This window comes from Sinohyriopsis cumingii, chromosome 9 (assembly GCF_028554795.1).
Source record: "Sinohyriopsis cumingii isolate HCF-2022 chromosome 9, ASM2855479v2, whole genome shotgun sequence".
In the NCBI taxonomy this organism is placed as follows: Eukaryota; Metazoa; Mollusca; class Bivalvia; order Unionida; family Unionidae; genus Sinohyriopsis; species Sinohyriopsis cumingii.
In genome coordinates, this window is record NC_142969.1 from 74,130,867 (window position 1) to 74,153,476 (window position 22,610).

Consider the following 22,610-nt stretch of genomic DNA (forward strand, 5'->3'; position numbering starts at 1 on the left):
CCCTCTCTTATAAAGTTGGTGCAGTCATATGCATGTTAGAGCATTTTTTATTCTTTTTTAGGTTTGGTATTTGTATGCCTTGCATTCAGGGGCGGATTAAGGCTCACCGGTGCCCTAAGCACTGACAAATCTTGGTGCCCCCCTCCTTTCCACGTACACCTGGGAAGATAACCCTAGGTTGTACCATGATCAAGAAACAGAACATTATGATCAATTGGCACTAGTTTTATAAAAATTTTTTTACAAATCTTCATTCTCTTTCTTTTTCTTTTCACCCTTTTCTCAACTTTGTGGTGCCCCCTTTGGCCCTGGTGTCCAAAGCAAGTACTTAGTCTGCCTAATGGTTAATACGCCCCTGCTTGTATTTCTGGGTTGTTTCTTATCGTGTGACTTAGGATTTCTATTGTCATTACGTATTGTAGCATTGATAGTGGACATCCTTGTCTCACTGATCGTTGTATTTCAAATTCTTTAGTGCATTTCCCGTTTAATTGTACACATGAAATTATCCCAGTTTGTAGGATTTTGGTCCATTTCGGAATAGCACTCATCATACCAGTTTCATTTACGTAGTTAATTACAGTTTTAATGTTTAAAATATTGTTTTGTATATCCCTCCCCCAGAGGTTTGATTTACATTAATTATTTTGTTTATCCTAATCGTTACTCTACTTGTTAAAATCCTACTTAAAATCTTATAGTCCGTGTTTAAAAGTGATATGGGCCTCCAATTTTTAATCTCGTCTCTATCCCCTTTCCCTTTGTATATAATTGTGATAACTCCCTCCCTCATAGATTTAGTCATTTTACTTTTACTTAAAAATATATTATTATACAAAAGCGTTTAAGATCGGCGTCAGTTCACCGTGGAACGTTTGGTAGAATTCCACGGTGAGTCCATCGTTCCCTGGCGATTGTTGTGAGTGTAGATATACTTTTTGTGATTTCTTCATCTGAGATGACGTCATCACATTGGTCTCTATGTAATGTTGATGTCATCTCACAGACGACATTTTTTAAGTAGCTGTCGATTGTGCTGAAGTATATGTTCTGTGTGGTGTATAGTTCTTTATAATATTGGGAAATATTATTTAGGATATCTTCTTTTACAGTATAGGTTACATTGTTTATTTTGATTTTTTTAAAAATTGTATCACCCTCTTTTTTAAATTCTTCTCGTTTATATACCTTTTTTGCCTTGTTGTAGATCTCTGTAAATTTTCCCGCCCTTATTATTCGCCCCTGATTTTCGTCTTCTTCAACTATTTTAATTTTGTCTGTCAATCGTTATTTTTTCTCCATCGTCGTTTGTTGTTTTGCTTAGTTCAAATTTGAGTTCGTGTTTGTCTTTTTTCTGTTTTTCCGCCCTCTATTTGAGTCCTGAATAGATATTCACTTTATTATGTGTTTAAAAACATCCCAAGCAATTATTATATTAATATTTTCTTCATTTTTGAAGGTTTCAATTTCTCTTTTTATTTTATTATTTCGACATATTCTTTGTCATTTAAAATTTTATTATTTAGTTTCCATAGTCCTGGCCCATATTTTTTCTATTTTTTTTTCATTTTTAGGTCAATAGTGACCATGAAATGGTCTGATAGTTTTTGGTTGGTTATTGCAGTATTAATATATATTAATGGAACATAAAAATTCCCGTAAAATTTATAAATCCTACTAGACTGGTTTTATTTATAGTCAAAGGTAAATTCTCTTCTTAAAATGTTCAGTTTTCTATGAATGTCATGTAAATTGTGTTCATTTAATAAATTTACCATTTCAGTTCGGTATATTTTGTCACTTGTTAGGTCAGTCGTTCTGTTAATTTCGTCCCCTACCCAGTTGAAATCTCCCCCTATGATTAGATTTTCCATCGAATATTGTTGTAGGTAGGTATATAAGTTTTGTTTAAAATTAGTTTCTTATTTCTATTAGCTGACATGTACACATTTATAATATGCCAATTAAACATTTTAACATGTAGCAACCGTCCCTTAAAAAAAATTCCACCACCTCAAACCTTCTGTAGCTTACTCCCTGTTTTTTTTTAAAAATATTATTGTTTCAACCCACTCTAATATCATTATTTGTAAAATTGTTGCATATCTTTATTGCGTTAAGTTTGTCTTCTACTAAAATTTTGAATTCTGGCTTAATTCCATAGTGTGTTTCTTGTATCATTCTTATATCAAAGTTTGTGTCTTTGGTATTTTGTCTGCTTTCGCTTTGTCTATCCCATTGCTGTTGATAGTAGCGATCCGGAAGTTTGTTTCTTCCATTTTTGCTTTACTCCCAGGTGCCGCATCACTTTTATATAGAATTTAATTGTATATATTTCAGTTAAAGTTATTATATTCCATTTTTTATTTACACACACACCAGTTCGCTCGACAAAGAGCGCTTGAGTAATATACAGTTTGATACATCCTACATGGTAGTGGGCAGGAATACATATATAGGTCGCTATCCTTCTGGACCGAAGCAATATTGTTCCAATGTTACCACTCGACGTCCTCGATTTGTGCTTCATCGTATTTGCAGTCTATACACTTAAAGTTACAATGGAAAAGTGTACATGAACATTTTTATACCATAGACAGAGCCTTGAAGTACTACTTATTTCGGTTTAGAAATGTAAAAAAAAAAATAAAAAATTATTCAAATAAAATAAAAACCCAGCTTGTGATAGTTCATTTCGATACATTTGCACAAGAGCATTTGACGTTCATTTTGATGTCAATGTATATTTATATCGACTAAGTGAGATTTGTTTTCAAAGTTGCTTTATTGCTGGTAGTGCTTCTGTTTTCAAGTTCGATATATAATATACCCATGGAGCAGTAGTAACAAAACAAATCATGAACAGCAACCATCATCATCATCATCATCGGGAGTATTATTATCGGAAATGTTGGTCACAGCGATGATCATTAATAAAAAGCGGTTGAAATATGAACAAGATTCCATCTCTTCAAATAGCAAATACCCTAGCAAAGTGTGTGTGTGTGTGCAATTTTTTACGTAGCTTTAAAAAAAATGCAATCATATCGCTACCATGTCTGCATTGTGACAGTTTATAACGATGTGTAGCAATGTGGCATCAAGCCACAAACATACAGCATTTTGTCCCACCCAATCACATTATCCTGACACAAGGCAGACTAATCCGAACACTAACCTCTTAATGATGGGCGCCAAAAGAGGCAGCTGCTAGTACCATTTTTACGAGTCTTTAGTATGATTCGGCCGGGGTTTAAATCCGCGACCTCTCGCATCCAAGGCGGACGCTCTGTAGAGACACTGCACCACCGGAGCGATCGCTTAACAAAGAATGTACGATATTGTTTCCTGTTGTTCATGACAACTCGACCTGGAGACCTACCTGAGGGAAAATGAAGGCGCATTGTAAGATTATAATATACGAATCCAGAATTATTTTGATAATTATAATTTTCAAGAAAGTTAGTGCCTGTTAGCATTTGACAAAGTGTGCTTGCAGTAGCGTACTAAGGGGGAGCTTGCAACATACTGCGATGCTGACACTACTGATTTCAAGCATAAAATTAGAGCTAAACAACAGCATAACATGTTAATATATCTTATTAAGCATGTCTTCATTTGTCTTACCGTGCGCCAAATGCCTTCCTACACGAATATGTTCCACATAGGTAAATAAGTTTCGACATATTTGATATATATTTATAGGTTTCTCATCAGTTTAAATCGATCTATGCCACACACACACACGCACACACACAAAATGGCGAAAATGAATAATAAAAAGGTTGCTATTTGTGACTAATTGTGCTTGCGACTTTACCGACCTTCGTATCCTTGATGCTTCCACCCTTGCCGTTTAGGATGGTAGCACATAATTGGATGCTAATACTATAGATTTGAAGCATATAATTAAAGCTGTACAACAGTAAATAATATCTGTATGTATCTTATTAAGTACGTCTTCATATGTATGTTCGTGCGCCCAATGCCTTCCTATACGAACGGTTTCGATATAAACGAATAAGTCATACCAATAGTAAACAAACACCAATATTGGCAAATTTCATAGTATTATATAGGTTTATGATCAGTCTAATTCGATCTGTACCAATAGACATGTGTGAACATGCAAAATACAAAAAAGTGTACTTTTTACTGAATATTGGGTTCGACTTTACTGATCTTCATATCCTTGCTACGTTCATACAGCGTTCCCGTTCTGCGATGGTCGCACATACTTCCATGCTAATACTGTAGATCTGAAGCATAGAATTAAAGCTGTACATAATTATAAAATATGTGTATGTATCTTATTAAGCACGTCTTTATTTGTCTTTCCGTGTGCCTACATCTGACCTATACGAACGTTTTCCATATGGGCGAATAAGTCGTACCAATCGCAAACAAAGAATGATTTTGACACGTTTGATATAAGTTGACAAGTTTTTCATCAGTCTAAATAGATCTGTGCCACTATAAATGGGTGAAAATGCAAAATAGAAAAGTTGATATTTTTCACTCAGTATCGCTTGCAACGTTACCGATCATCGATTCCTTGCTACGTCCATCTGCCATTCCCGTTTTGCGATCGTATCACATTTTTACGATGCTAATTCTATAAATCTGAAACATATAATAAAAGCTGCACAACGGTAAATAATATGTGTATATGCATCTTATAAAGTACGTCTTCATTTGTACGTCCTTGCGTTTAGTGCCTTCCTAACCAAATATTTTCCATATAGGTGAATAAGTCATACCAATCGCAAACAACCAGCGATGTTGACAAGTTTGATATCAATTGATACGTTTCTCATGATTCTAAGTCGATCTCTGCCAATAGACATGTGTGAAAATGCAAAATAAAAAAGATTGTTCTTTTTACTGAATATCGGGTGCGACATTACCGATCTTCATATCCTTGGTACGTGAAACTACCATTGCCGTTTTGCGATTGTACCACATATTTCGATGCTAATACTATAAATTTGAAAAATGTAATTAAAGCTGTACAACAGTAAATGATACATGTGTGTATCTTATTAAGTACGTCTTCATTTGTCTGTCTTTTCTCCTAATGTCTTCTATACGATCGTTTAACAAACTGGTGAATAAGTCATTACAATAGTAAATAAACCCCGATTTAGAGAAATTTGATATCAATGGATAGGTTTCTCATCAGTCTAAATCGATCTGTGCCAACAGAAATGTGTGAAAATGTAAAATAAAATAGTTTGTATTTTTGACTCGATATCGGTTGCGACTTTAACGATCTTCATATCCTTGATATGTGCTTCTACCATTGCAGTTTGCCACGGTACCACATATTTCAATTTTAATATTGACGATCTCAAACATATAAGGAAAGCTATACAACAATATATAATATGTGTGTGCATCTTATAAAGTGCATCTTTATGTGTCTGTGTGTCCGCCCAATGTCTTCCTTAAAGAACTTTTTCCATATAGGCAAATAAGTCATAATAATAGTTTAAAAAATCCGATGTTGACAAATTTGAGATCAATTGATATATTTCGCATCAGTCGAAATCGATCTGTGCCAATATAAATGTGTGAAAATGCAAAATAAAAAAGTTGGCATTTTTGACTCAGTTTCGATTTAGACCTTGCCGATCTATATCCTTGATATTTGCTCTACTATTGGCGTTTGCCACGGTTCCACATTTTTCAAAACTAATACTATAAATTTGAAGCATATAAGGAAAGCTATACAACAGTATATAATATGTGTATCCATCTTATTAAGTACGTCTTCATGTGTCTGTCCGTGCGCCCAATGCCTTCCTCAACGAGTATTTTTCATATAGGCAAAAAGGTCATACCAATCATAAACAACCACCGATGTTCACAAATTTGATATCAATTGATAGGTTTCTCTTCAGTCCAAATCGATCTGTGTCAATATAAATGTGTGAAAATGCAAAGTAAAAAGGTTGATATTTTTTACTCGGTGTCACTTGCGACATTACCGATCATCATATCCTACTACGTGCCCTACACCCTTGCCGCATTGCTATGGTACCATATAATTCGATGATAAGCATTTGTCTGTTTTGTGCGCCTAGCATTTTACAACACGAACGTTTACCTTAGAGGCGAATAAGTCATACCAATCGTAAGCAAACAAAGATTTTGACAAATTTGATATTAATTGATAGGTTTCTCATCAGTCTAAATCGATCTATGCCTATAGAAATGTGTGAAAATGCAACCTAGAAAAATAGGTATATTTTACCCCGTATCCTTTGCGACGTTACCGATCTTCATATCATGGGTAGGTACCTATATCCTTGATCTTTTGCGAAGGCATCGCATACTTCATACCAATGATTTGAAGTATAGAATTAAAGCAATACAACAGTACATATTATGTGTATCTTATTAAGTACGTCTTCATGTGTCTGTCCGTGCGCCAAGATCCGAACGATACGAACATTGTCCATACGGGCGAGTAAGTCCTGCCGATCGTAAACAACCACGGATGTTGAAAAATTTAATATCTATTAATATTTTGTCCGTCAGTCTAAATCGATATTTGCCAACTGAAATGTGTAAAATTGCAAACTAAAAAAATGGTATCTGTTTATTCGGTATCGATTTCGACTTTGCCTGTCTTCGTGTCCTTGCTACGTGCTTCGACCCTTCCCGTTTTGCGATGGTAGTACATGTTTGGATGATAATACTATAGATTTGAAGCATATAATCAAAGCTGTACAACAGTAAATACTATGTGTGTATGTTTCTTATTAAGTAAGTCTTCATTTGTCTCTCCGTGCGCACAGTGCCTTCCTATCCGAACGTTTTCCATATAGGCGAATAAGTCATAGCAATCGCAAACAACCAGCGATGTTGACAAGTTTGATATCAATTAATAGGTTTCTCATGAGACTAAGTTGATCTGCCAATAGACATGTGTGAAAATGCAAAATCAATTGTTTTGTTCTTTTTACAGAATATTGGATGCGACATTTCCGATCTTCATATCCTTGGTACGTGAATCTACCATTGCCGTTTTGCGATCGTACCACATATTTCGTTGCTAATACTATATATTTGAAGCATGTAATTACAGCTGTACAACGGTAAATAATATGTGTATGTATCTTATTAAGTACGTCTTTATTTGTCTGTCCTTTCGCCCTCTCTTCCTATACGATCGTTTTCCATATAGGTGAATAAGTCATAACAATAGTAAATAAGCCCCGATTTAGACAAATCTGATATCAGTTGATATTTTCTCATCTGCCTAAATTGATTTGTGCCAACATAAATGTGCGAAAATACAAAATAAAAAAGTTTATATTTTTGGCTCGATATCGGTTGCGACTTTAACGATCTTCATATCCTTGAAACGTGCATCAACCATTGCCGTTTGCCACGGTAAGACCTACTTCAATGTTAATAGTATATATTTGAAGCATATAGGGAAAGCTATACAACAGTATATAATATGTGTAGGCATCTTATAAAGTACATCTTTATGTGTCTGTATGTCCGCTCAATGTCTTCCTCAATGAGCGTTTTCCATATAGGCAAATAAGTTATAACAATAGTATTTTTTTTTAAAAACGCGATTTAGACGAATTTGATATCAATTGATAGGTTTCTCATCAGTCTAAATTGATCTGTGAAATATATAAATGTGTGAAAATGCAAGTAAAAAAGTTGATATTTTTTACTCGGTGTCGCTTGCGATATTATGGATCATCAACGGATCATCATATCCTACCTACGTGCCTCTACCCTTGCCGCTTTGAGATGGTACCATATAATTCAATGATAATCATTTGAATGTTAGTGCTCCTAGATCTTTACAACACGAACGTTTATCTTAGAGTCGAATAAGTCATACCAATCGTAAGCACACAAAGATTTTGACAAATCTGGTATTATTTGATAGGTTTCTCACAGTCTAAATTGATCTATGCCTACAGAAATGTGTGAAAATGCAACCTAGAAAAGTTTATATATTTTACCCAGTATCCTTTGCAACTTTACCATTGCCAATCTTCATATCCTTGTTACGTGCCTCTACCATTGCTGTTTTGCGATGGTATCAAATACCTCGATGCTGATACTAATGATATGAAGCATATACTTAAGCAATAAAACAGTACAAATTATGTGTATGTTTCTTATTAAGTACATTTTCATTTCTCTGTCCGTGCGCCTATATCCTTGCAACATGATCGTTTTCTATAAGGCTAAATATGTCATGTTAATCGTAAAAAAAACCCAAAGATTTGGACATATTTGATATCCATTTATTGGTTTCTCATTAGTCTAAAACGACCCGTGTCAATATAAATTTGTGAAAATGCTACCTTGAAAATTGCCTTTTTTGTCTCGGTATTGCTTGCGACTTACCGATCTTCATATCTTTGCTACCCGCTTCTACCCTTGCCGTTTTTTGATGGTTTGTATATAATCAAATAAGTCATGCCAATTGTAAAGAATCACCGATGTTAACACACTTGATATCAATTTATAGGTTTCTCATCCTCCAAATCTTTCTGTTTTTAAGAAACGTTTTTCTAATTCAACTAACGGGTCATCACGCTAAAATTATGCTACTGACAAATGTCATCTTAATATCCTACATACTAAACTTAGACAAGCAGGTAGTCTCTTGAAATCAGACCTTTACATGGTGAATTTAGTTAACTCTTTCCCGTGTGCATGTGCTTATGATAATGAAGAAGTTGAACACTGTCTATTGCCCCTTACCTAATGCCAAAGATCCCAGCTCTTTCGGTCTACCTTTCAACACACTTCTTGGTTAAGTCTAGATTTATCATTGAAAAGTGACGTGACTACCCACCTACAATAAGATGTCTTTCTGCTTGTGTGATGACCCGTTAGTTAAATTAGAGAAACGTTTCTTAAAAATAGAAAGATTTGGAGGATTTCGGATATCATCAGGGAGAGAGTTCTAAAGACGAATCGTATATGGTAAAAGGTCGTGTGAAAATATAAAGTTTGGTAGAGATTGGTGTGATACTTTGAGAGTAACGTAGACGATAATTAGATGCCTCATATCTCCTTTGTGGAAGAAGTTCGCTTAAATAGTTAGGTACCTGAGTATTTATAATCGAATACATAATGCATAATCTCTTCCTTTTCTTTCGTTGTGCAAACCAAACAGTTTCCGCATAAAGAGACTATCTAGAAGAATTAATGGGTATAGATCTGGAACGATCCGTGCATCTTCCATCTGATTTTCCCCCCTTTATTCTGATCTTTCCAAATGTTCAATAGAGCAATTATCCCACACTCCAGAAGTATATTCTAAGGTTGGACTTATGAATAGTGTATATAATTTAGCCGAAGTCAACAATTAGTCTGTATTTAGACGGTAGTGTTTTATCTCCTTTCTTATACATCGGTATGTCATACGTTAGCTTGCACTATGTTAGGAACACGCTGGCTGGGAGTGATTTATTTAAAAGTATTTGCAATGGAACATACATTTCTTCAACTAAACTTGTACAAGTTTATTACTTATTGGATTGGTTCCAGCGGTTTTGTTTAGGTCAAGACTAGTTATTACATCTATAATTTCTTGTTTATATATAATGATGGCAGAAATAAAAGTTTGATTTCTAACTTCAAAATGCGGTAACTGTTTATCATAATTTTTTTAAACGTGTAACATCTCAAACTTGCGAGTTAAACAGGTCGCACTTCTCCTGATCACTTGTTGCAAATTTAGATGATCATTTCGGACGTTTCAGTGGAGGTAATAGGTTCCATGTGTTTGTAGAATGTACTTGTTATCTCATTATTTTCCAATAAGGTCGAGGATTTGATCCGATGGCAGGGGTTGAACCTGCATCATTTCGGTCGCAGGTCTGAGACGCTAACCACTGAACCAGTGTGGCTCCTCTTAAGATTAATATACCCATATGATATTTTCCAGTATCATACGTAACTATATGATACGTTTAATAACATCCAATAACTCAGCAAATGCCGGCATGACGACATATGAATTGATGGTGTAATGACGAATGTAATTTAAAGTCAATTATGTAACTATTTTTATGCTTTTTATTGAATATCATTTAGGTCATGTGATACACATAACATAATCTTACATTTAAGATTATTTAAAATGAAATTTATGAGCTTCGTTAAATAGTTTCAATCTTTTGTGACTCTCGTAAAAGATCCTTCATTGTTGTTCATGTAATTTTACATGTCATATTCCTTTATTGATTTGCACTTTGGTTACAAAAGAGACAACTTTTGCAATTTAAAACTTATTTCATCTATACTACACTAGTATAGCTCATGGAATGAAGGCAGTTTACTTGGCCTGTAACTCATCTATAGGGAATGATACCAGCGGGAGACTGTTCTATCTGACAGTGTGTAACTATGGAAACGGTAATTTAGTGACCTCTTCTCCAGCATCGAGCTTTAGGTTAAGACTGAAATTCGCTGTCTTATGTAATGTTCTGTATCTGCAGTTTAAAGCTGGGAGAATTATACAAAGAGAATAGCAAGTAAACCCTTCTCTAAATGGAGCAAACTCGCACTTTTACATTGCAAAACTAATTTCTCTTACAATCATTTATGAATAATTAAAAATTACTGAGTAGTAACTAAGAATATATAAATTCTTTAGATGGAGACCCAAATTTCATTTTTTAAATTATCGTATTTTTTATGTTTACTTTCCAGATACATTTTTTAAAAAATTCTCAAGAAAATATGAAATCTAAAAAAAGATGAACGAAAGTCTTATTGTTTTGATTTTTTGTAAAGAGCAAAGAAAGAAAACTATTGATGACATAAGCTTTCATCATGACATATACACACTAGCCTCCACAGAAGTACCTTTATGACAGTACGGTTAAAATAGAAATAAATAGGCATATCCAGTTGTAAACTTTCCCGATTTATGACTAAACATTTATACTGTGATAGGGTATTCTTAGTAAGTAAAATGTGTATTATACAATGAATGAATAGGAGGTATTCGATGAATGGACTGCATGCATTTCAGGTGCAGTGGCTACTCAAAATTATTTACTGATGCACAAACTAGTTAGAGTTGTCATACTGGTTGTCATTCCAGGGATACTGACAGTCAGTGATTTCCACTTTGTAAAATCTTTCCTCTAGGGCGGACAATAATAATAGTTTCTGAAGCTGATTTTATTAGCAATGGTTTGCAAAACAACAACACACATCCTTGTGTTTTATCAACTCATTATGGTGCCGCTGCTTTGATAGAACAAAAAGGAATGATCTTTATTGTTTTATGAATGTTATGCCCTGTGACAATAGCCAACATTTTGTAGGTCACGATCACTTTGGCATAAACTTATTTTATGCATGGCAGTTGGAAACTTCGAAAATCTTCTTAGAGGCGAGCTGTATAATCGGCAATTACATTGTTATTCTGAAAGAGTTCTGATAACTAAATAAATAAATAAATAAACAAAAACACCAACTTTTATCATTAAAAGTTGCCAAGTGTTGTTTAAACATTGTACGTGGTGTAATTAGTAAGTTTACTCGGCATCATTTCAACTCAGTAACGCCTGGTAACGGTCATAATTTTACCTAAATATGTGGGTCCTTTGAGAGCATCGTAAATGTATGGAAGAAAAGAAATAATTGTCTTTTATGCTCATCACAAAAGATTTGTTTGTATTTCTGCGAAATAGTCATGCCTAACCATATAATAGCACTGACCCCCCCCCATTTTAACTACAAAGCCTTGAGCAAGTGCGAAGTTACCAGTTAATTTTATTGTTTGTTTCTATTTTTCAAGTTGTCTTCGTGTGTGCGCGCTTATATTGAAAGCTTGTTATTACTATCAAAATCGTCAATCACATTTGCTCCATTATTCCATGCAGATAAGAAAGGAACTAATTTTGTGTTGAATTTGTGCCCCCCCCCCATCCCACCCCACCCCGGCACGGTACAATAAACAAACACTTGATTGAAAATAAAATAAAAGATACTAACCTTGCATTGTTATAATGTATTCCTTCTTTTTTCATCATGCGAAATTTACAGAACGAAATATATCAACGAACTCCGTAAATGTAGCAGATGCCGGCAGGCGTATGCTTCCTTACTGTGTGTGTATCGCTAATGTCAGATAAAAAAAATATCGCAAAAGAGACGAAAATATCACCAGATTGCTTGAAGGCGCCTGCCATTCACACATGATAAGTTACAAGGTGCAAACGGACCAAGATTGTATTGTATCCAGGTTAAATATACGACGATATGTCGCAAATAAAAAAATTCATTATTTTAAAGAACATACAATGTGAGTGCAAATGATAATCTTTCGCTAGCATGGGTTACGAAAGTATTATTATTCATTTTTTTTTTTGGGGGGGGGGGGCACCAGACAGAGAAAGCTTTTTCATGTACTCTTGTATACCCCAAGATGTGTGTGCTTGTTTAAAGTTTTAGAAAAGGAATTTTGATCAAATTTTAGTTTATAATTAGACCTAGTGTTTTCTAAAGGGTAGTGTCTGAAACATGGGTCTTATCCCCATTTTCAGATTTCATATCCTTGATTTTTAGTGATATTTGCCAAGGATTTCCTATGTTCCGTGTATGCTATGTGTATCAATGCTATGGTGTGTGTATGCTATATAGTCTGTGTGTAGGGACAGCAAAACTATGTCAAATTTGTCCCTGTTGCCTTAATATATATTTTTCTATGGACTTTTCAAATTTATTTGTTTGTCCTGGTATAAATTTAGTTGCTTTTGAACTAATTTGCAATTTAGAATTCCGGCGAGATGAACGGCATACTACCAGTTGAAATTAAAATAAAACCTATTGTTTTTTGTGAGTGACAATGGTGTGGCGTTTCTCACATTAAAGTCTATTTTCAAAATGAGGCAGGCTGTATTCGAGTCAGGGTCCGCACTTTCTTTCTTTATTTATTTGTGTTTCTCCCGATTCGAGTTAGGCCTCCTCTCTAGTATTTAATTTATAATGTAAAAGAAATAAATATCCAACCAAACCCACTTAGGAGGCTTTATACATTTACTGGTTTGGTTTTAGCATGAAAAACATAAGTGACATCTACAAAAATAATAAACTGGTAAAAAGACTAGAAAAACCAAGGACCTTTAGAAGTATAAAGGAACTTTTATGTAAATATAGGGAAAATTAGGAACATTGGGGAATTGAAACTAAGGAAACATGTAAATGGATAAGGGAAAATATAACCTCTAAAATTAAAAATAAAGTAGAGGAGGAAATATCTCGGTTAATTGGGACAGACCTTGGAGGTACTGGACCAACATCGGCTCTCCAAAAATACAAAGCTTGATATTCAAATATCTACACGACATATGGCTGACTGGTAAAGTGGCACTCCGAAGGAGAATGATACGCATACATGTAAAATATCTCATGTGCAAATGTGCGAACTTCACAAAATATCATGCGATAGCACAGTGCGAGTTTAGGAAACAAGACAGGATACAATTAATTATGGAGATATCCAAGAAATAAAAATACAGAAGAAACCAAATTTTATATCAAGACGCCAACTTTAACAGAAATTTAATAGGAAAAATAACAGATTACATAACTAAAACCATGATGGCGTGTGACCAAGTCATGAACATAAAAAAATGAATAGGCCAATTTTTTTGTAATCCTTTCAAATTAATTAGAAAAATGACTTCTAGGAAGATTTGTGAATGGGGGGACGGGGCTGCAAAGGGTGAAAAGAAGGGGAGGGAGATGGGGCAATGGATAGTCTCCCCTTAAAGGGGACCACCACAAAGTGAACCCTTGCCCCCATACCCCCATCCCGGATTAGAATCTGCTGTAGCCGCCACCCTTTTAATTTCTTATTAATTTTCCTAAAAAGCTTCAGTTTCTTTTTATTATCCAATAAAATTAAAATTAAATAATTAAATAGACTTTAATTATATCACGCAAACTATCACAAATCTTAATTATCGGGACAGAGTCACTATATGGGAAAAGTACGAGATAATGACGTCTTGGGGCTATGAAAGAGTCGGGGAAAACACCCCATATAGGAAACTTTACATACAAACACGAAAACAAAGGATCTAATAAGTCTCTCTTCTAATTATATTTGCTCTAAATGTGCAGCTCTCGAACTGCACAGTAAATCCCCACAGTGTGTGTGCGGGGGGCGGGGGGAAGGACAACCATTTTTAGAGATTTTGGCAGAAATCCAATAAATAATTTGAGACGGCCTAACTCTAGGTGGGAGAAATACAAGCAAATAAAAAATGTATGGACTCCAAAACTCGAGTACAGAGGATTTCAATATACAAATCCAATATGTGTATGATGACACAATATATTTGCACACAGAACACATAAGGTTTTTTTTTCTTAATTAAATTATAGTACACCATTACTTCGCCAAAATGAAAAAATTTATTAAATAAATAAAAATAAATCTTTTTTTGATCCGATTATAAGGTCCTAAGACTACTGGGGAGATTTGGGAAAAAACTATAGGCTATCCCAACATGGAAGCAAAATATAGCATACACAATCTATAGCATATATACATATAGCACACACGGGATATAGGCGACCTCTAGCCAAGGTCAACCAAGAGTATAGGGAAGGGATTTCAAGTCAGGTGATCGAAAGATGGAAACCTACTCAGAAAAACAACCCTATAGATAAAACTAGGTTTAAAAAGAATACCCCGTTGAAAATTAGAATTAAATTTTTTTGACCTAAATTCTTTTGCATAATATAAAACATACAATACATGGGGGGGAATAAATACACATAAAACACTATAATTGTTTGGAAAAGTGGGGGGGGGGATCTGTCTGGTGCGCCCCCCCCCCAGTACTTTGTCTTGTGGGGATAAATGTACGTCATTTCCTGCTAGCGTCCTCTACTGGTGGAAAATCGTAGCTAAGTAACAGTGATGTATACTTTTATTTCGAGAAATTAAATTATTTTTTCTGTACACTTGATACTTTTTTTTGGTTCTTTTTGTTCAAGTATAACTACTTTTAATCATGTTATGCAAATCTGATGCAAAAAAAAAAATGTTGGTGCATGGTAACTTTTATACGTCATGGCAACGGAAATTAAATTCCACGCATGCGCAATTTGTGTAGGAGCACAAAAAAAACCCACACAAAAACAGGCAAGTGAATTCAAATATCTACTAAAACAAGCCATTACGTGAGGACTTGGCCTGAAAAAAGCAAATATAGGTACTATAAAATGTTGTCTAGTCTCGGATTTGACAATCATTAGTTTTTTATGCTGATGAAACATTTTTCAGTAGAATTTTTTTCCTACAGTTTAAATGCCTTATTTTACTGTTTATAATCATACCTGTTCAAATGTACTGGTCACATATAACAATATCGTCGAAATATTAACTAATACCATGCTGGATTTATATAGAATGTCTAAATAATCATAAAACTTAAGGTGTAATTGATTGTAACCAATATATATTTTTGCAATAACAAGATAATGAGATCCGAACATTGACCAAACAGTACTTAGAGAAATTCAATATCGATTAGTTCATCCTCAATCTCCAACTGATATACTTTATTGCAAGGGGTAAATGGTACCGTATTGAAATGGAACCGTATTGAAAAACGTTTTAGGATAAAATATACCGTTGTTAAAGAATATCCTGACCGACTGAGATCTCAACATCGTACATCATAGCTGAAAACAGTGGAAGCCAGTATACATATTTGCATTATGCTCACGCAAGAAATATTGTATCAACCAAAGGGGTTTCTTGACCGAGCGATGTCAAGCCCTTGCGCGAATCCCGCTACGAGTCATAAGTTTCCCCTGATTCAAAGTAATCCTGTACAACTACTTCTGCAAACTGGAAAGTCCAACGCGTCCATTCTATCAATAATGTTACTCTAATTAATACATGACCACAAATCCCAACTTCCCAATTGTATGTCAAGGCCACAACTGCAAAGCTTCTCTTCGTTAACTTTCCGTAACTTACCGCCAGTATTTCACGCCGTGAAACTATCCAACTCAACAACCTAATACAGGGAACCGTTTTTACTACGCCACCTTAGGCCATTTAAATCATGATTTTTAGCTTCATTTCGCCTGTAACTTTGTAACATATTTACCACCAAAGCAACAATAAATGGCGCCTGCCGACGGCGGAACAGTCCTTTCCTGTTGATTCCATTGTATAATTTACCAATCTCCAGTCATGAACACTGCACCTGGAGTCACATGATCAATTCACGCAATTAGATTTGAATAGGGACTACTGAGTGACAGGGACACTCATGCGGCTCTGACCCGAATTCACCAAAAGTAAACCATGTCATCTTGAAACTCACTTACACTTCACTCCGTAACGTTTGCCCCTAGTAATTGGCTAATTATTTCGGTCTAAAGACTATAATCCCAGAACTGACTTCCCATATTCAAGGAAGTATATAAGGAATCCTTAAAATGGAGAGCTGTAAACAAATGCGCATACTCCAAAATATATTACAATATTATACATACCTTGGAATTTTATTAACTATTTTTGTTTACATATTTTCATTGTACTCGTGGATGGGCAATGTGATTTTGCGTTCTGCCTTGCTTATAAAATGTTTTGTGTTTGGTCAACAAAAGTTGATTTAGAGAGGATAAGAAAAGAAGTTTTGTTAAACGATGATGGAATTAAATAAACACTGTTGACAATATTGTATGTTGCATCAAAACGATAACACATAAATCGCAGAGATTAATTGAGATTTTGCTTAACGGTCAATCAGTCCGCACTCCAATTAGGGAAATAAGTGAATAATGCAAAAGCCGACCACTGTCTGATAATCGACGCACATCTGCCACTGCCATATATTGTAAAAATCCCATTACTAGAGGTAAAAAGAATTAACTAGAACTGCTTCTTTGGGGCGTCATGTGTGACCAGTGTCTGTTAGTATTGTGTTAGAAAAATATTGCGACAAACCAAAGTAAAGAAAACAGTCACTTTTATCAATGAGTCCATATCGTTTTACAAATTATACTGAATAATTGACTTCAGTAGAACTCAGAAGAATGTATTCCTGTAATCACATCACTATTGCGGTGATTGCACATTTATATAAAGTGGGATCATTTTACAAGCAAAGTATACATTTAAAATTTAATACTACAAATGAGACAACACATGAGTACATACGGATTATAATCATACGGATTATAATCGTGAGATGGCAAAGAATGGTTCATATGTTGAGAGGTAACCAATATAACAACAAAATAAGAGTTTGTAAGAACATCTTATTTCCTTCTTAGATATACTTAGCCACAATGCAAATTGTTTCCTAATATGAAACATTTAAACATATTCCGACCATGCTGGAAACAAAAATAGTAAATTTAATTTAGTTTAGTGTAAACTGTAAGTTAGTTCTTTCCTTTTGGCATGGTGTCTGATTAAAAAAGTATATTTCTTAAATTTGCCAACCACTACACTGTCATTATATAATTAGATACCTAATTGATGTACCATGGTTGTATACATATATCTATAAATCTATATAGATTTGTGGACATATACGGTTGAATAATACCATCCCGTGTTTGTGTAGGGCAATGCATACATCACAATCGCACTCGTAAATTTGAATCAATACCATCTCATGAATGGTTAGGGGCCGTCCATTTAGTATGTACTCATAGATGGGGTAGGGGTAACCCAGATGCATAGGCTTGCGTATGGAGGTATACTGATAATATATGTACGCATTTAAGGGAGGGGGGGGGCGCTGAAACCTCGAAAATAAGTTCTATAATACGTAACCTGTTCGACTTGGTTCAGTAGGCTTTTGCATTTTAGCGGACACAAGACAAACTTGTCCCACCCAGTCACACTATCCTGACACCAGGCCGACTAATCCGAACACTAACCTCTTTATGATCGGTACCAAAAGAGGCAGCTGATAGTATCATTTTTATGTCTTTAGTATGATTCGGCCGGGGTTTGAATACGCGACCACTGTCACCCGAAGCGGACGCTTTATAGACACATTGCTCCATCGGAGAAGTCGCTTAGAAAAGAATGTACGATACTGGTTCCTGTTTTTCATGACAACTCGACCTGGAGACCTACCTGATGGAAAATGAAGGCGCATTATAAGGTTATAATATACGAGTCCATAAATATTTTTAAAATTATAATTTTCGAGCAAGTTAGTGTCTCTTAGCATTTGACAAAGTCTGCTTGCAGTAGCGTACTAAGGGGAGGGGGGTTACAACATACTTCGATGCTAATACTACTGATTTCAAGCATAAAATTAAAGCTAAACAACAGCATATAACATGTTTACATATATTATTAAGATCGTCTTCATTTGTCTTTCAGTGCGCCAAATGCCTTCCAGCACAAACATTTTCCATATAGGTAAATTAGTTGTACCAATCTTAAACAACCATATATTTCGACATATATAATATCAATGTATTGGTTTCTCATCAGTTTAAATAGATCTGTGCCAAAAGAAGTCGAGAAAATTAATAATAAAACAGTTGGTATTTATGACTTATTATTGCTTGCGACTTTACCGATCTTCATATCCTTGATATGTGCATCTACCCTTCCCGTTTTCCGATAGTAGCACATACTTGGATGCTGACACTATAGATTTAAAGGATATAATTAAAGATGTACAACATTAAATAATATGTGTATGTATCTTATTAAGTACGGTTTCATATGCCTGTTTGTGCACCCGATGCCTTCCTATCCGAATGGTTTCCATATAGGTGAATAATTTATACCAATAGTAAACAAACACAGCTTTTGACAAATTTCATATTAATATATAGGTACTCATCTGCCTAAATCGATTTGTGCCAATAGACGTGAGTGAAAATACAAAATAAAAAAGTCCCACTTTTACGGAATATAGGGTGCGAATTTACCGATCTTCATATCCTTGCTACTTTAATACATCCTTCCCGTTTTGTGATTGTAGCACATACTTCGATGCTAATATTAGAGATCTGAAGTATAGAATTAAAACTATACAATATTATAAAATGTGTGTATATATCTTAATAAGCACGTCTTTATTTGTCTATCCGTGCGCTAGAACCGATCTATACGAAACTTTTTCATATGGGCGAATAAGTCATAACAATCGCAAAAACAACGGTTTTGACACGTTTGATATCAGATGAAAATTTGATTTTAATTGATATGTTTCTAATCATACTAAATCGATCTGTGCAAATAGACATGTGTGAAAATTCAAAATAGAAGGTTTTGTTCTTTTTACTGAATATCGGGTGCGACTTTACCGATCTTCATATCCTTGCTACGTGAATCTATCATTGCCGTTTTGCGATCGTACTACATATTTCGATGCTATTGCTATATATCTAAAGCATACAATTAAAGCCGTACAACTGTAAATAGTATGTGTATGTATCTTATTAAGTATGTCTTCCTTTGTCTGTCATTTCGCCTAATGTCTTCCTATACGATCGTTTTCCATACAGGTGAATAACTCACAGCAATAGTAAAGAAACCCCGATTTTGACAAATTTGATATAAATTGATAGGTTTCCCATCAATCTAAATCGATCTGTGATAGTAGAAATGTAAGAAAATGCAATATGACATTTTTGGCATGTTTGACTCTGTATCGGTTGTGAATTTAACGATCTTCATATCCTTGATACGTGCATCAACCATTGCCGTTTGCCTCGGTACCACAAACTTCAATGTTAATAGTATAAATCTGAAGCATACAAGGAGAGCTATGCAACAGTATATAATATGTGTATGAATCTTATTAAATACATCTTGATGTGTCTGTATGTCCGAGCATTGTGTATTGTTCCACTTCCTATTTTTACACTACCTAATTTTGACCTAGTTTAATAAACACCCATTTCTACAGAGGACACATCTGTTGCAGCCTCAACATTTTTTACACTTATCAGCATTGAGTCACTCAGACAAAAAGATTTGTCAAAAGTCATATCATTATTATTAATGAAGTGAAACAAGGACACATACGATGAAAAAAATAATACATTTCTCCAATTCACTTTTTTCCAACCAAGAAGTCCTCTTAAAATCTTTACCAACTATTCTGACAAGGCAAATACAATTCCTACCATACCAAGCATCCAGTCCGCTACTCAGCATGTGTTAGCTATGTGACTCACAGCTGATAACTGCATCTCCAACACTTTTTTAGAACTGTGTTTTGTGTTTTACATGGATATGTCATTACTGATTTTCTGAGGTGGTTCTTGGGTATTTTACTTTGGAATAATGAACATGAAACACACGTTTATGGTATATTTCATAAATAAATCAGCATCCTCTACATTACTGCTAATTTAAATAAAAGTACATGTATTACTATTAGGATTTTTCTCTCAAAAATAGGCAATTTTACTTTAATAGTAAATTTTCAAACGTCCATTAAACTAATCTTGATATTTAACTTATTTTGACAAATTAATTCTTTCTAAATGTCTTCTGACTCCTATTATTTGCATTATTAGAGAAATAAGTTATGAAGTATGCAAAACAGTTTTGCACCTTAAACAGTACATGTACATTAAAGAATTGGGGTTCTGCATATTCACAATGCCAATTAATTATTGCAAGGATGTTGTACACTAAATCTAGTATTCTTTTATTATAAGTAAACAATTGTATTATTATACCATCATGATTTTCCCCAATTTTATTCTTTCAGCTTTTCCAACAAAATCTGTTCCAAAACAAACGTTTTGATAAATGTAGGAACAAATTCTGAGTAAACACCATTTTTCTTTTGTTGTTGTTGTTAATGGTAGACTGAGAGAAGAAAATGCAGCAGCATATAATATGAACTTAAGTGAAGTTGTGAACTTACTAAGCCTGGATTTAAATAAATGGTATCACTTGTATTTCTAATGACAGTCACAATCTTCTTAGTTTGGGCTCAAGACTAGCAATAGTGAATAGAGGTATTTCAAAAGACATACAACAGCTCACTCATTATAATGTTACTAATTAGCATTATTGAAAACTTCTTAGATATCATAATAAATAGTATATATGTATGGTGCTTGTTGGCCACATTGGCAGATCATTCACTCCTGGTTCCCGGTCAGTTGTGATCTCTCACAATAATAATCACGGGCACAGTGGCTCGTTACAAAGAAAATCAACAGATGTGGGTTCTAAACTGTAACAATGTTAACATATTATATTATTACAGGTTAGAACCCCATCCCTTGATTTTCTTTGTAACGACCCCCTGTCATCATGGGCAGTAAATTTGAAACATACTACTTCCGGGTCAATCTATTTTTACGCTGCAAGAAATGCTAGTACATAATGGGAGGTAACTCAAGTTGTGATATTCAATTCAATTCATTGACGAAAAAATGGAAATAAATAGGTAAAAAGGCATTTATTTATTTTGCAGATGAATATTTATCGAATATTTAACATTCAGCAGCGTAAATATGTATTTATTTTATTGATACTAATGGCAAGAGTGCAGAAAAGGACGACGTGCTTCGTGGGCATATTTCCATCTGCCCACGAAGCTTTCATCTGCCCACGAAACCGGTCCGAGGACGACAAATCTGCCCACGACCCACCTTAAATGATAGTGTATGTATATATATATATATATATATATATATATATATATATATATATATATATATATATATATATATATATATATATATATATATATATGCTCTTGTGCTTCAGTTTAGTTCTGAAGTTCTGAAATGCAAAGATATTGTTGAAATTGAATAAAAAATCTGCTTAATCTAACATTAAATCGAAGGTGTGGGAATGCATGGGTAGTCTAATAGCTGATGTTTATTTTGGCAAAAAAGTGCTATTTCAGTTAATTAGGGTGATTGGTTCTTAGACAAAATGATTGTAAAATAAGTGACGAAGTCCATCATTGAACAGGCTTGATACTTTAGAAGGGACAGTAGGAGGTAGATTAACCATCATCATGGTTATTGTTATAATTATATTCTGCTTTTTCTTTTGCCTTGAACTTTTCATACAATTACTTTCTCGTTCGTAAATCTCTAGAACCCGAATCAACCCGAAGATATACCCAGAGATTACCTCCACATATAATTGCATTTATACCAGGTATGTTGATATGATTAATTTTATAATAGATTTTAATTTAATGTTGCTTAACTTAATATGTAATCATTGAAAAGATAAGTAGTATTTTGTTTATAAATAAATAAATGTATAAATGACCATTGACATTCATCGGAACGAGCAGCATTTACATGACTGTGAGTCATGTCCTCTGTCTTATGGTTTTCATAATTGCCAGTTTTATCAAACCAGTAAACACGACTGCATTCTATGTATACACACCGTATGACCTATGTCTCATAATTTGCGTCACTCACCAGTATATCACGTTACCCAAAATCAGCACTACTTCCCCTGTAATAACACTTTGTTGAGAGCACAAGGGTTACATAAGAGGGACACTTAATCATGGAGTATGCACTCTGTACCGTATATTTTGAACAACTAATATTTGTTGACTTGATATCATAATTCAGGTAGCTTATATTGTACTTGT

The 22,610-nt window shown here is 34.4% G+C and overlaps 1 protein-coding gene across 3 annotated transcripts in view; it reads left to right on the forward strand.

Annotated features, from left to right (window-relative positions):
* LOC149792028 (uncharacterized) overlaps nt 1–22,610 on the forward strand; it is a 147,370-nt gene that overhangs the window by 113,130 nt on the left and 11,630 nt on the right. The window contains exon 3 of one of the 3 annotated variants that reach the window (XM_089970520.1): nt 22,094–22,156. The exons of the other annotated variants lie outside the window; for them this stretch is intronic. Within the exon in view, the coding sequence (XP_089826646.1) occupies nt 22,094–22,141 (48 nt within the window). The 3' untranslated portion in view covers nt 22,142–22,156. The remainder of the gene's footprint in view (nt 1–22,093; nt 22,157–22,610) is intronic. 3 annotated transcript variants of the gene reach the window in all.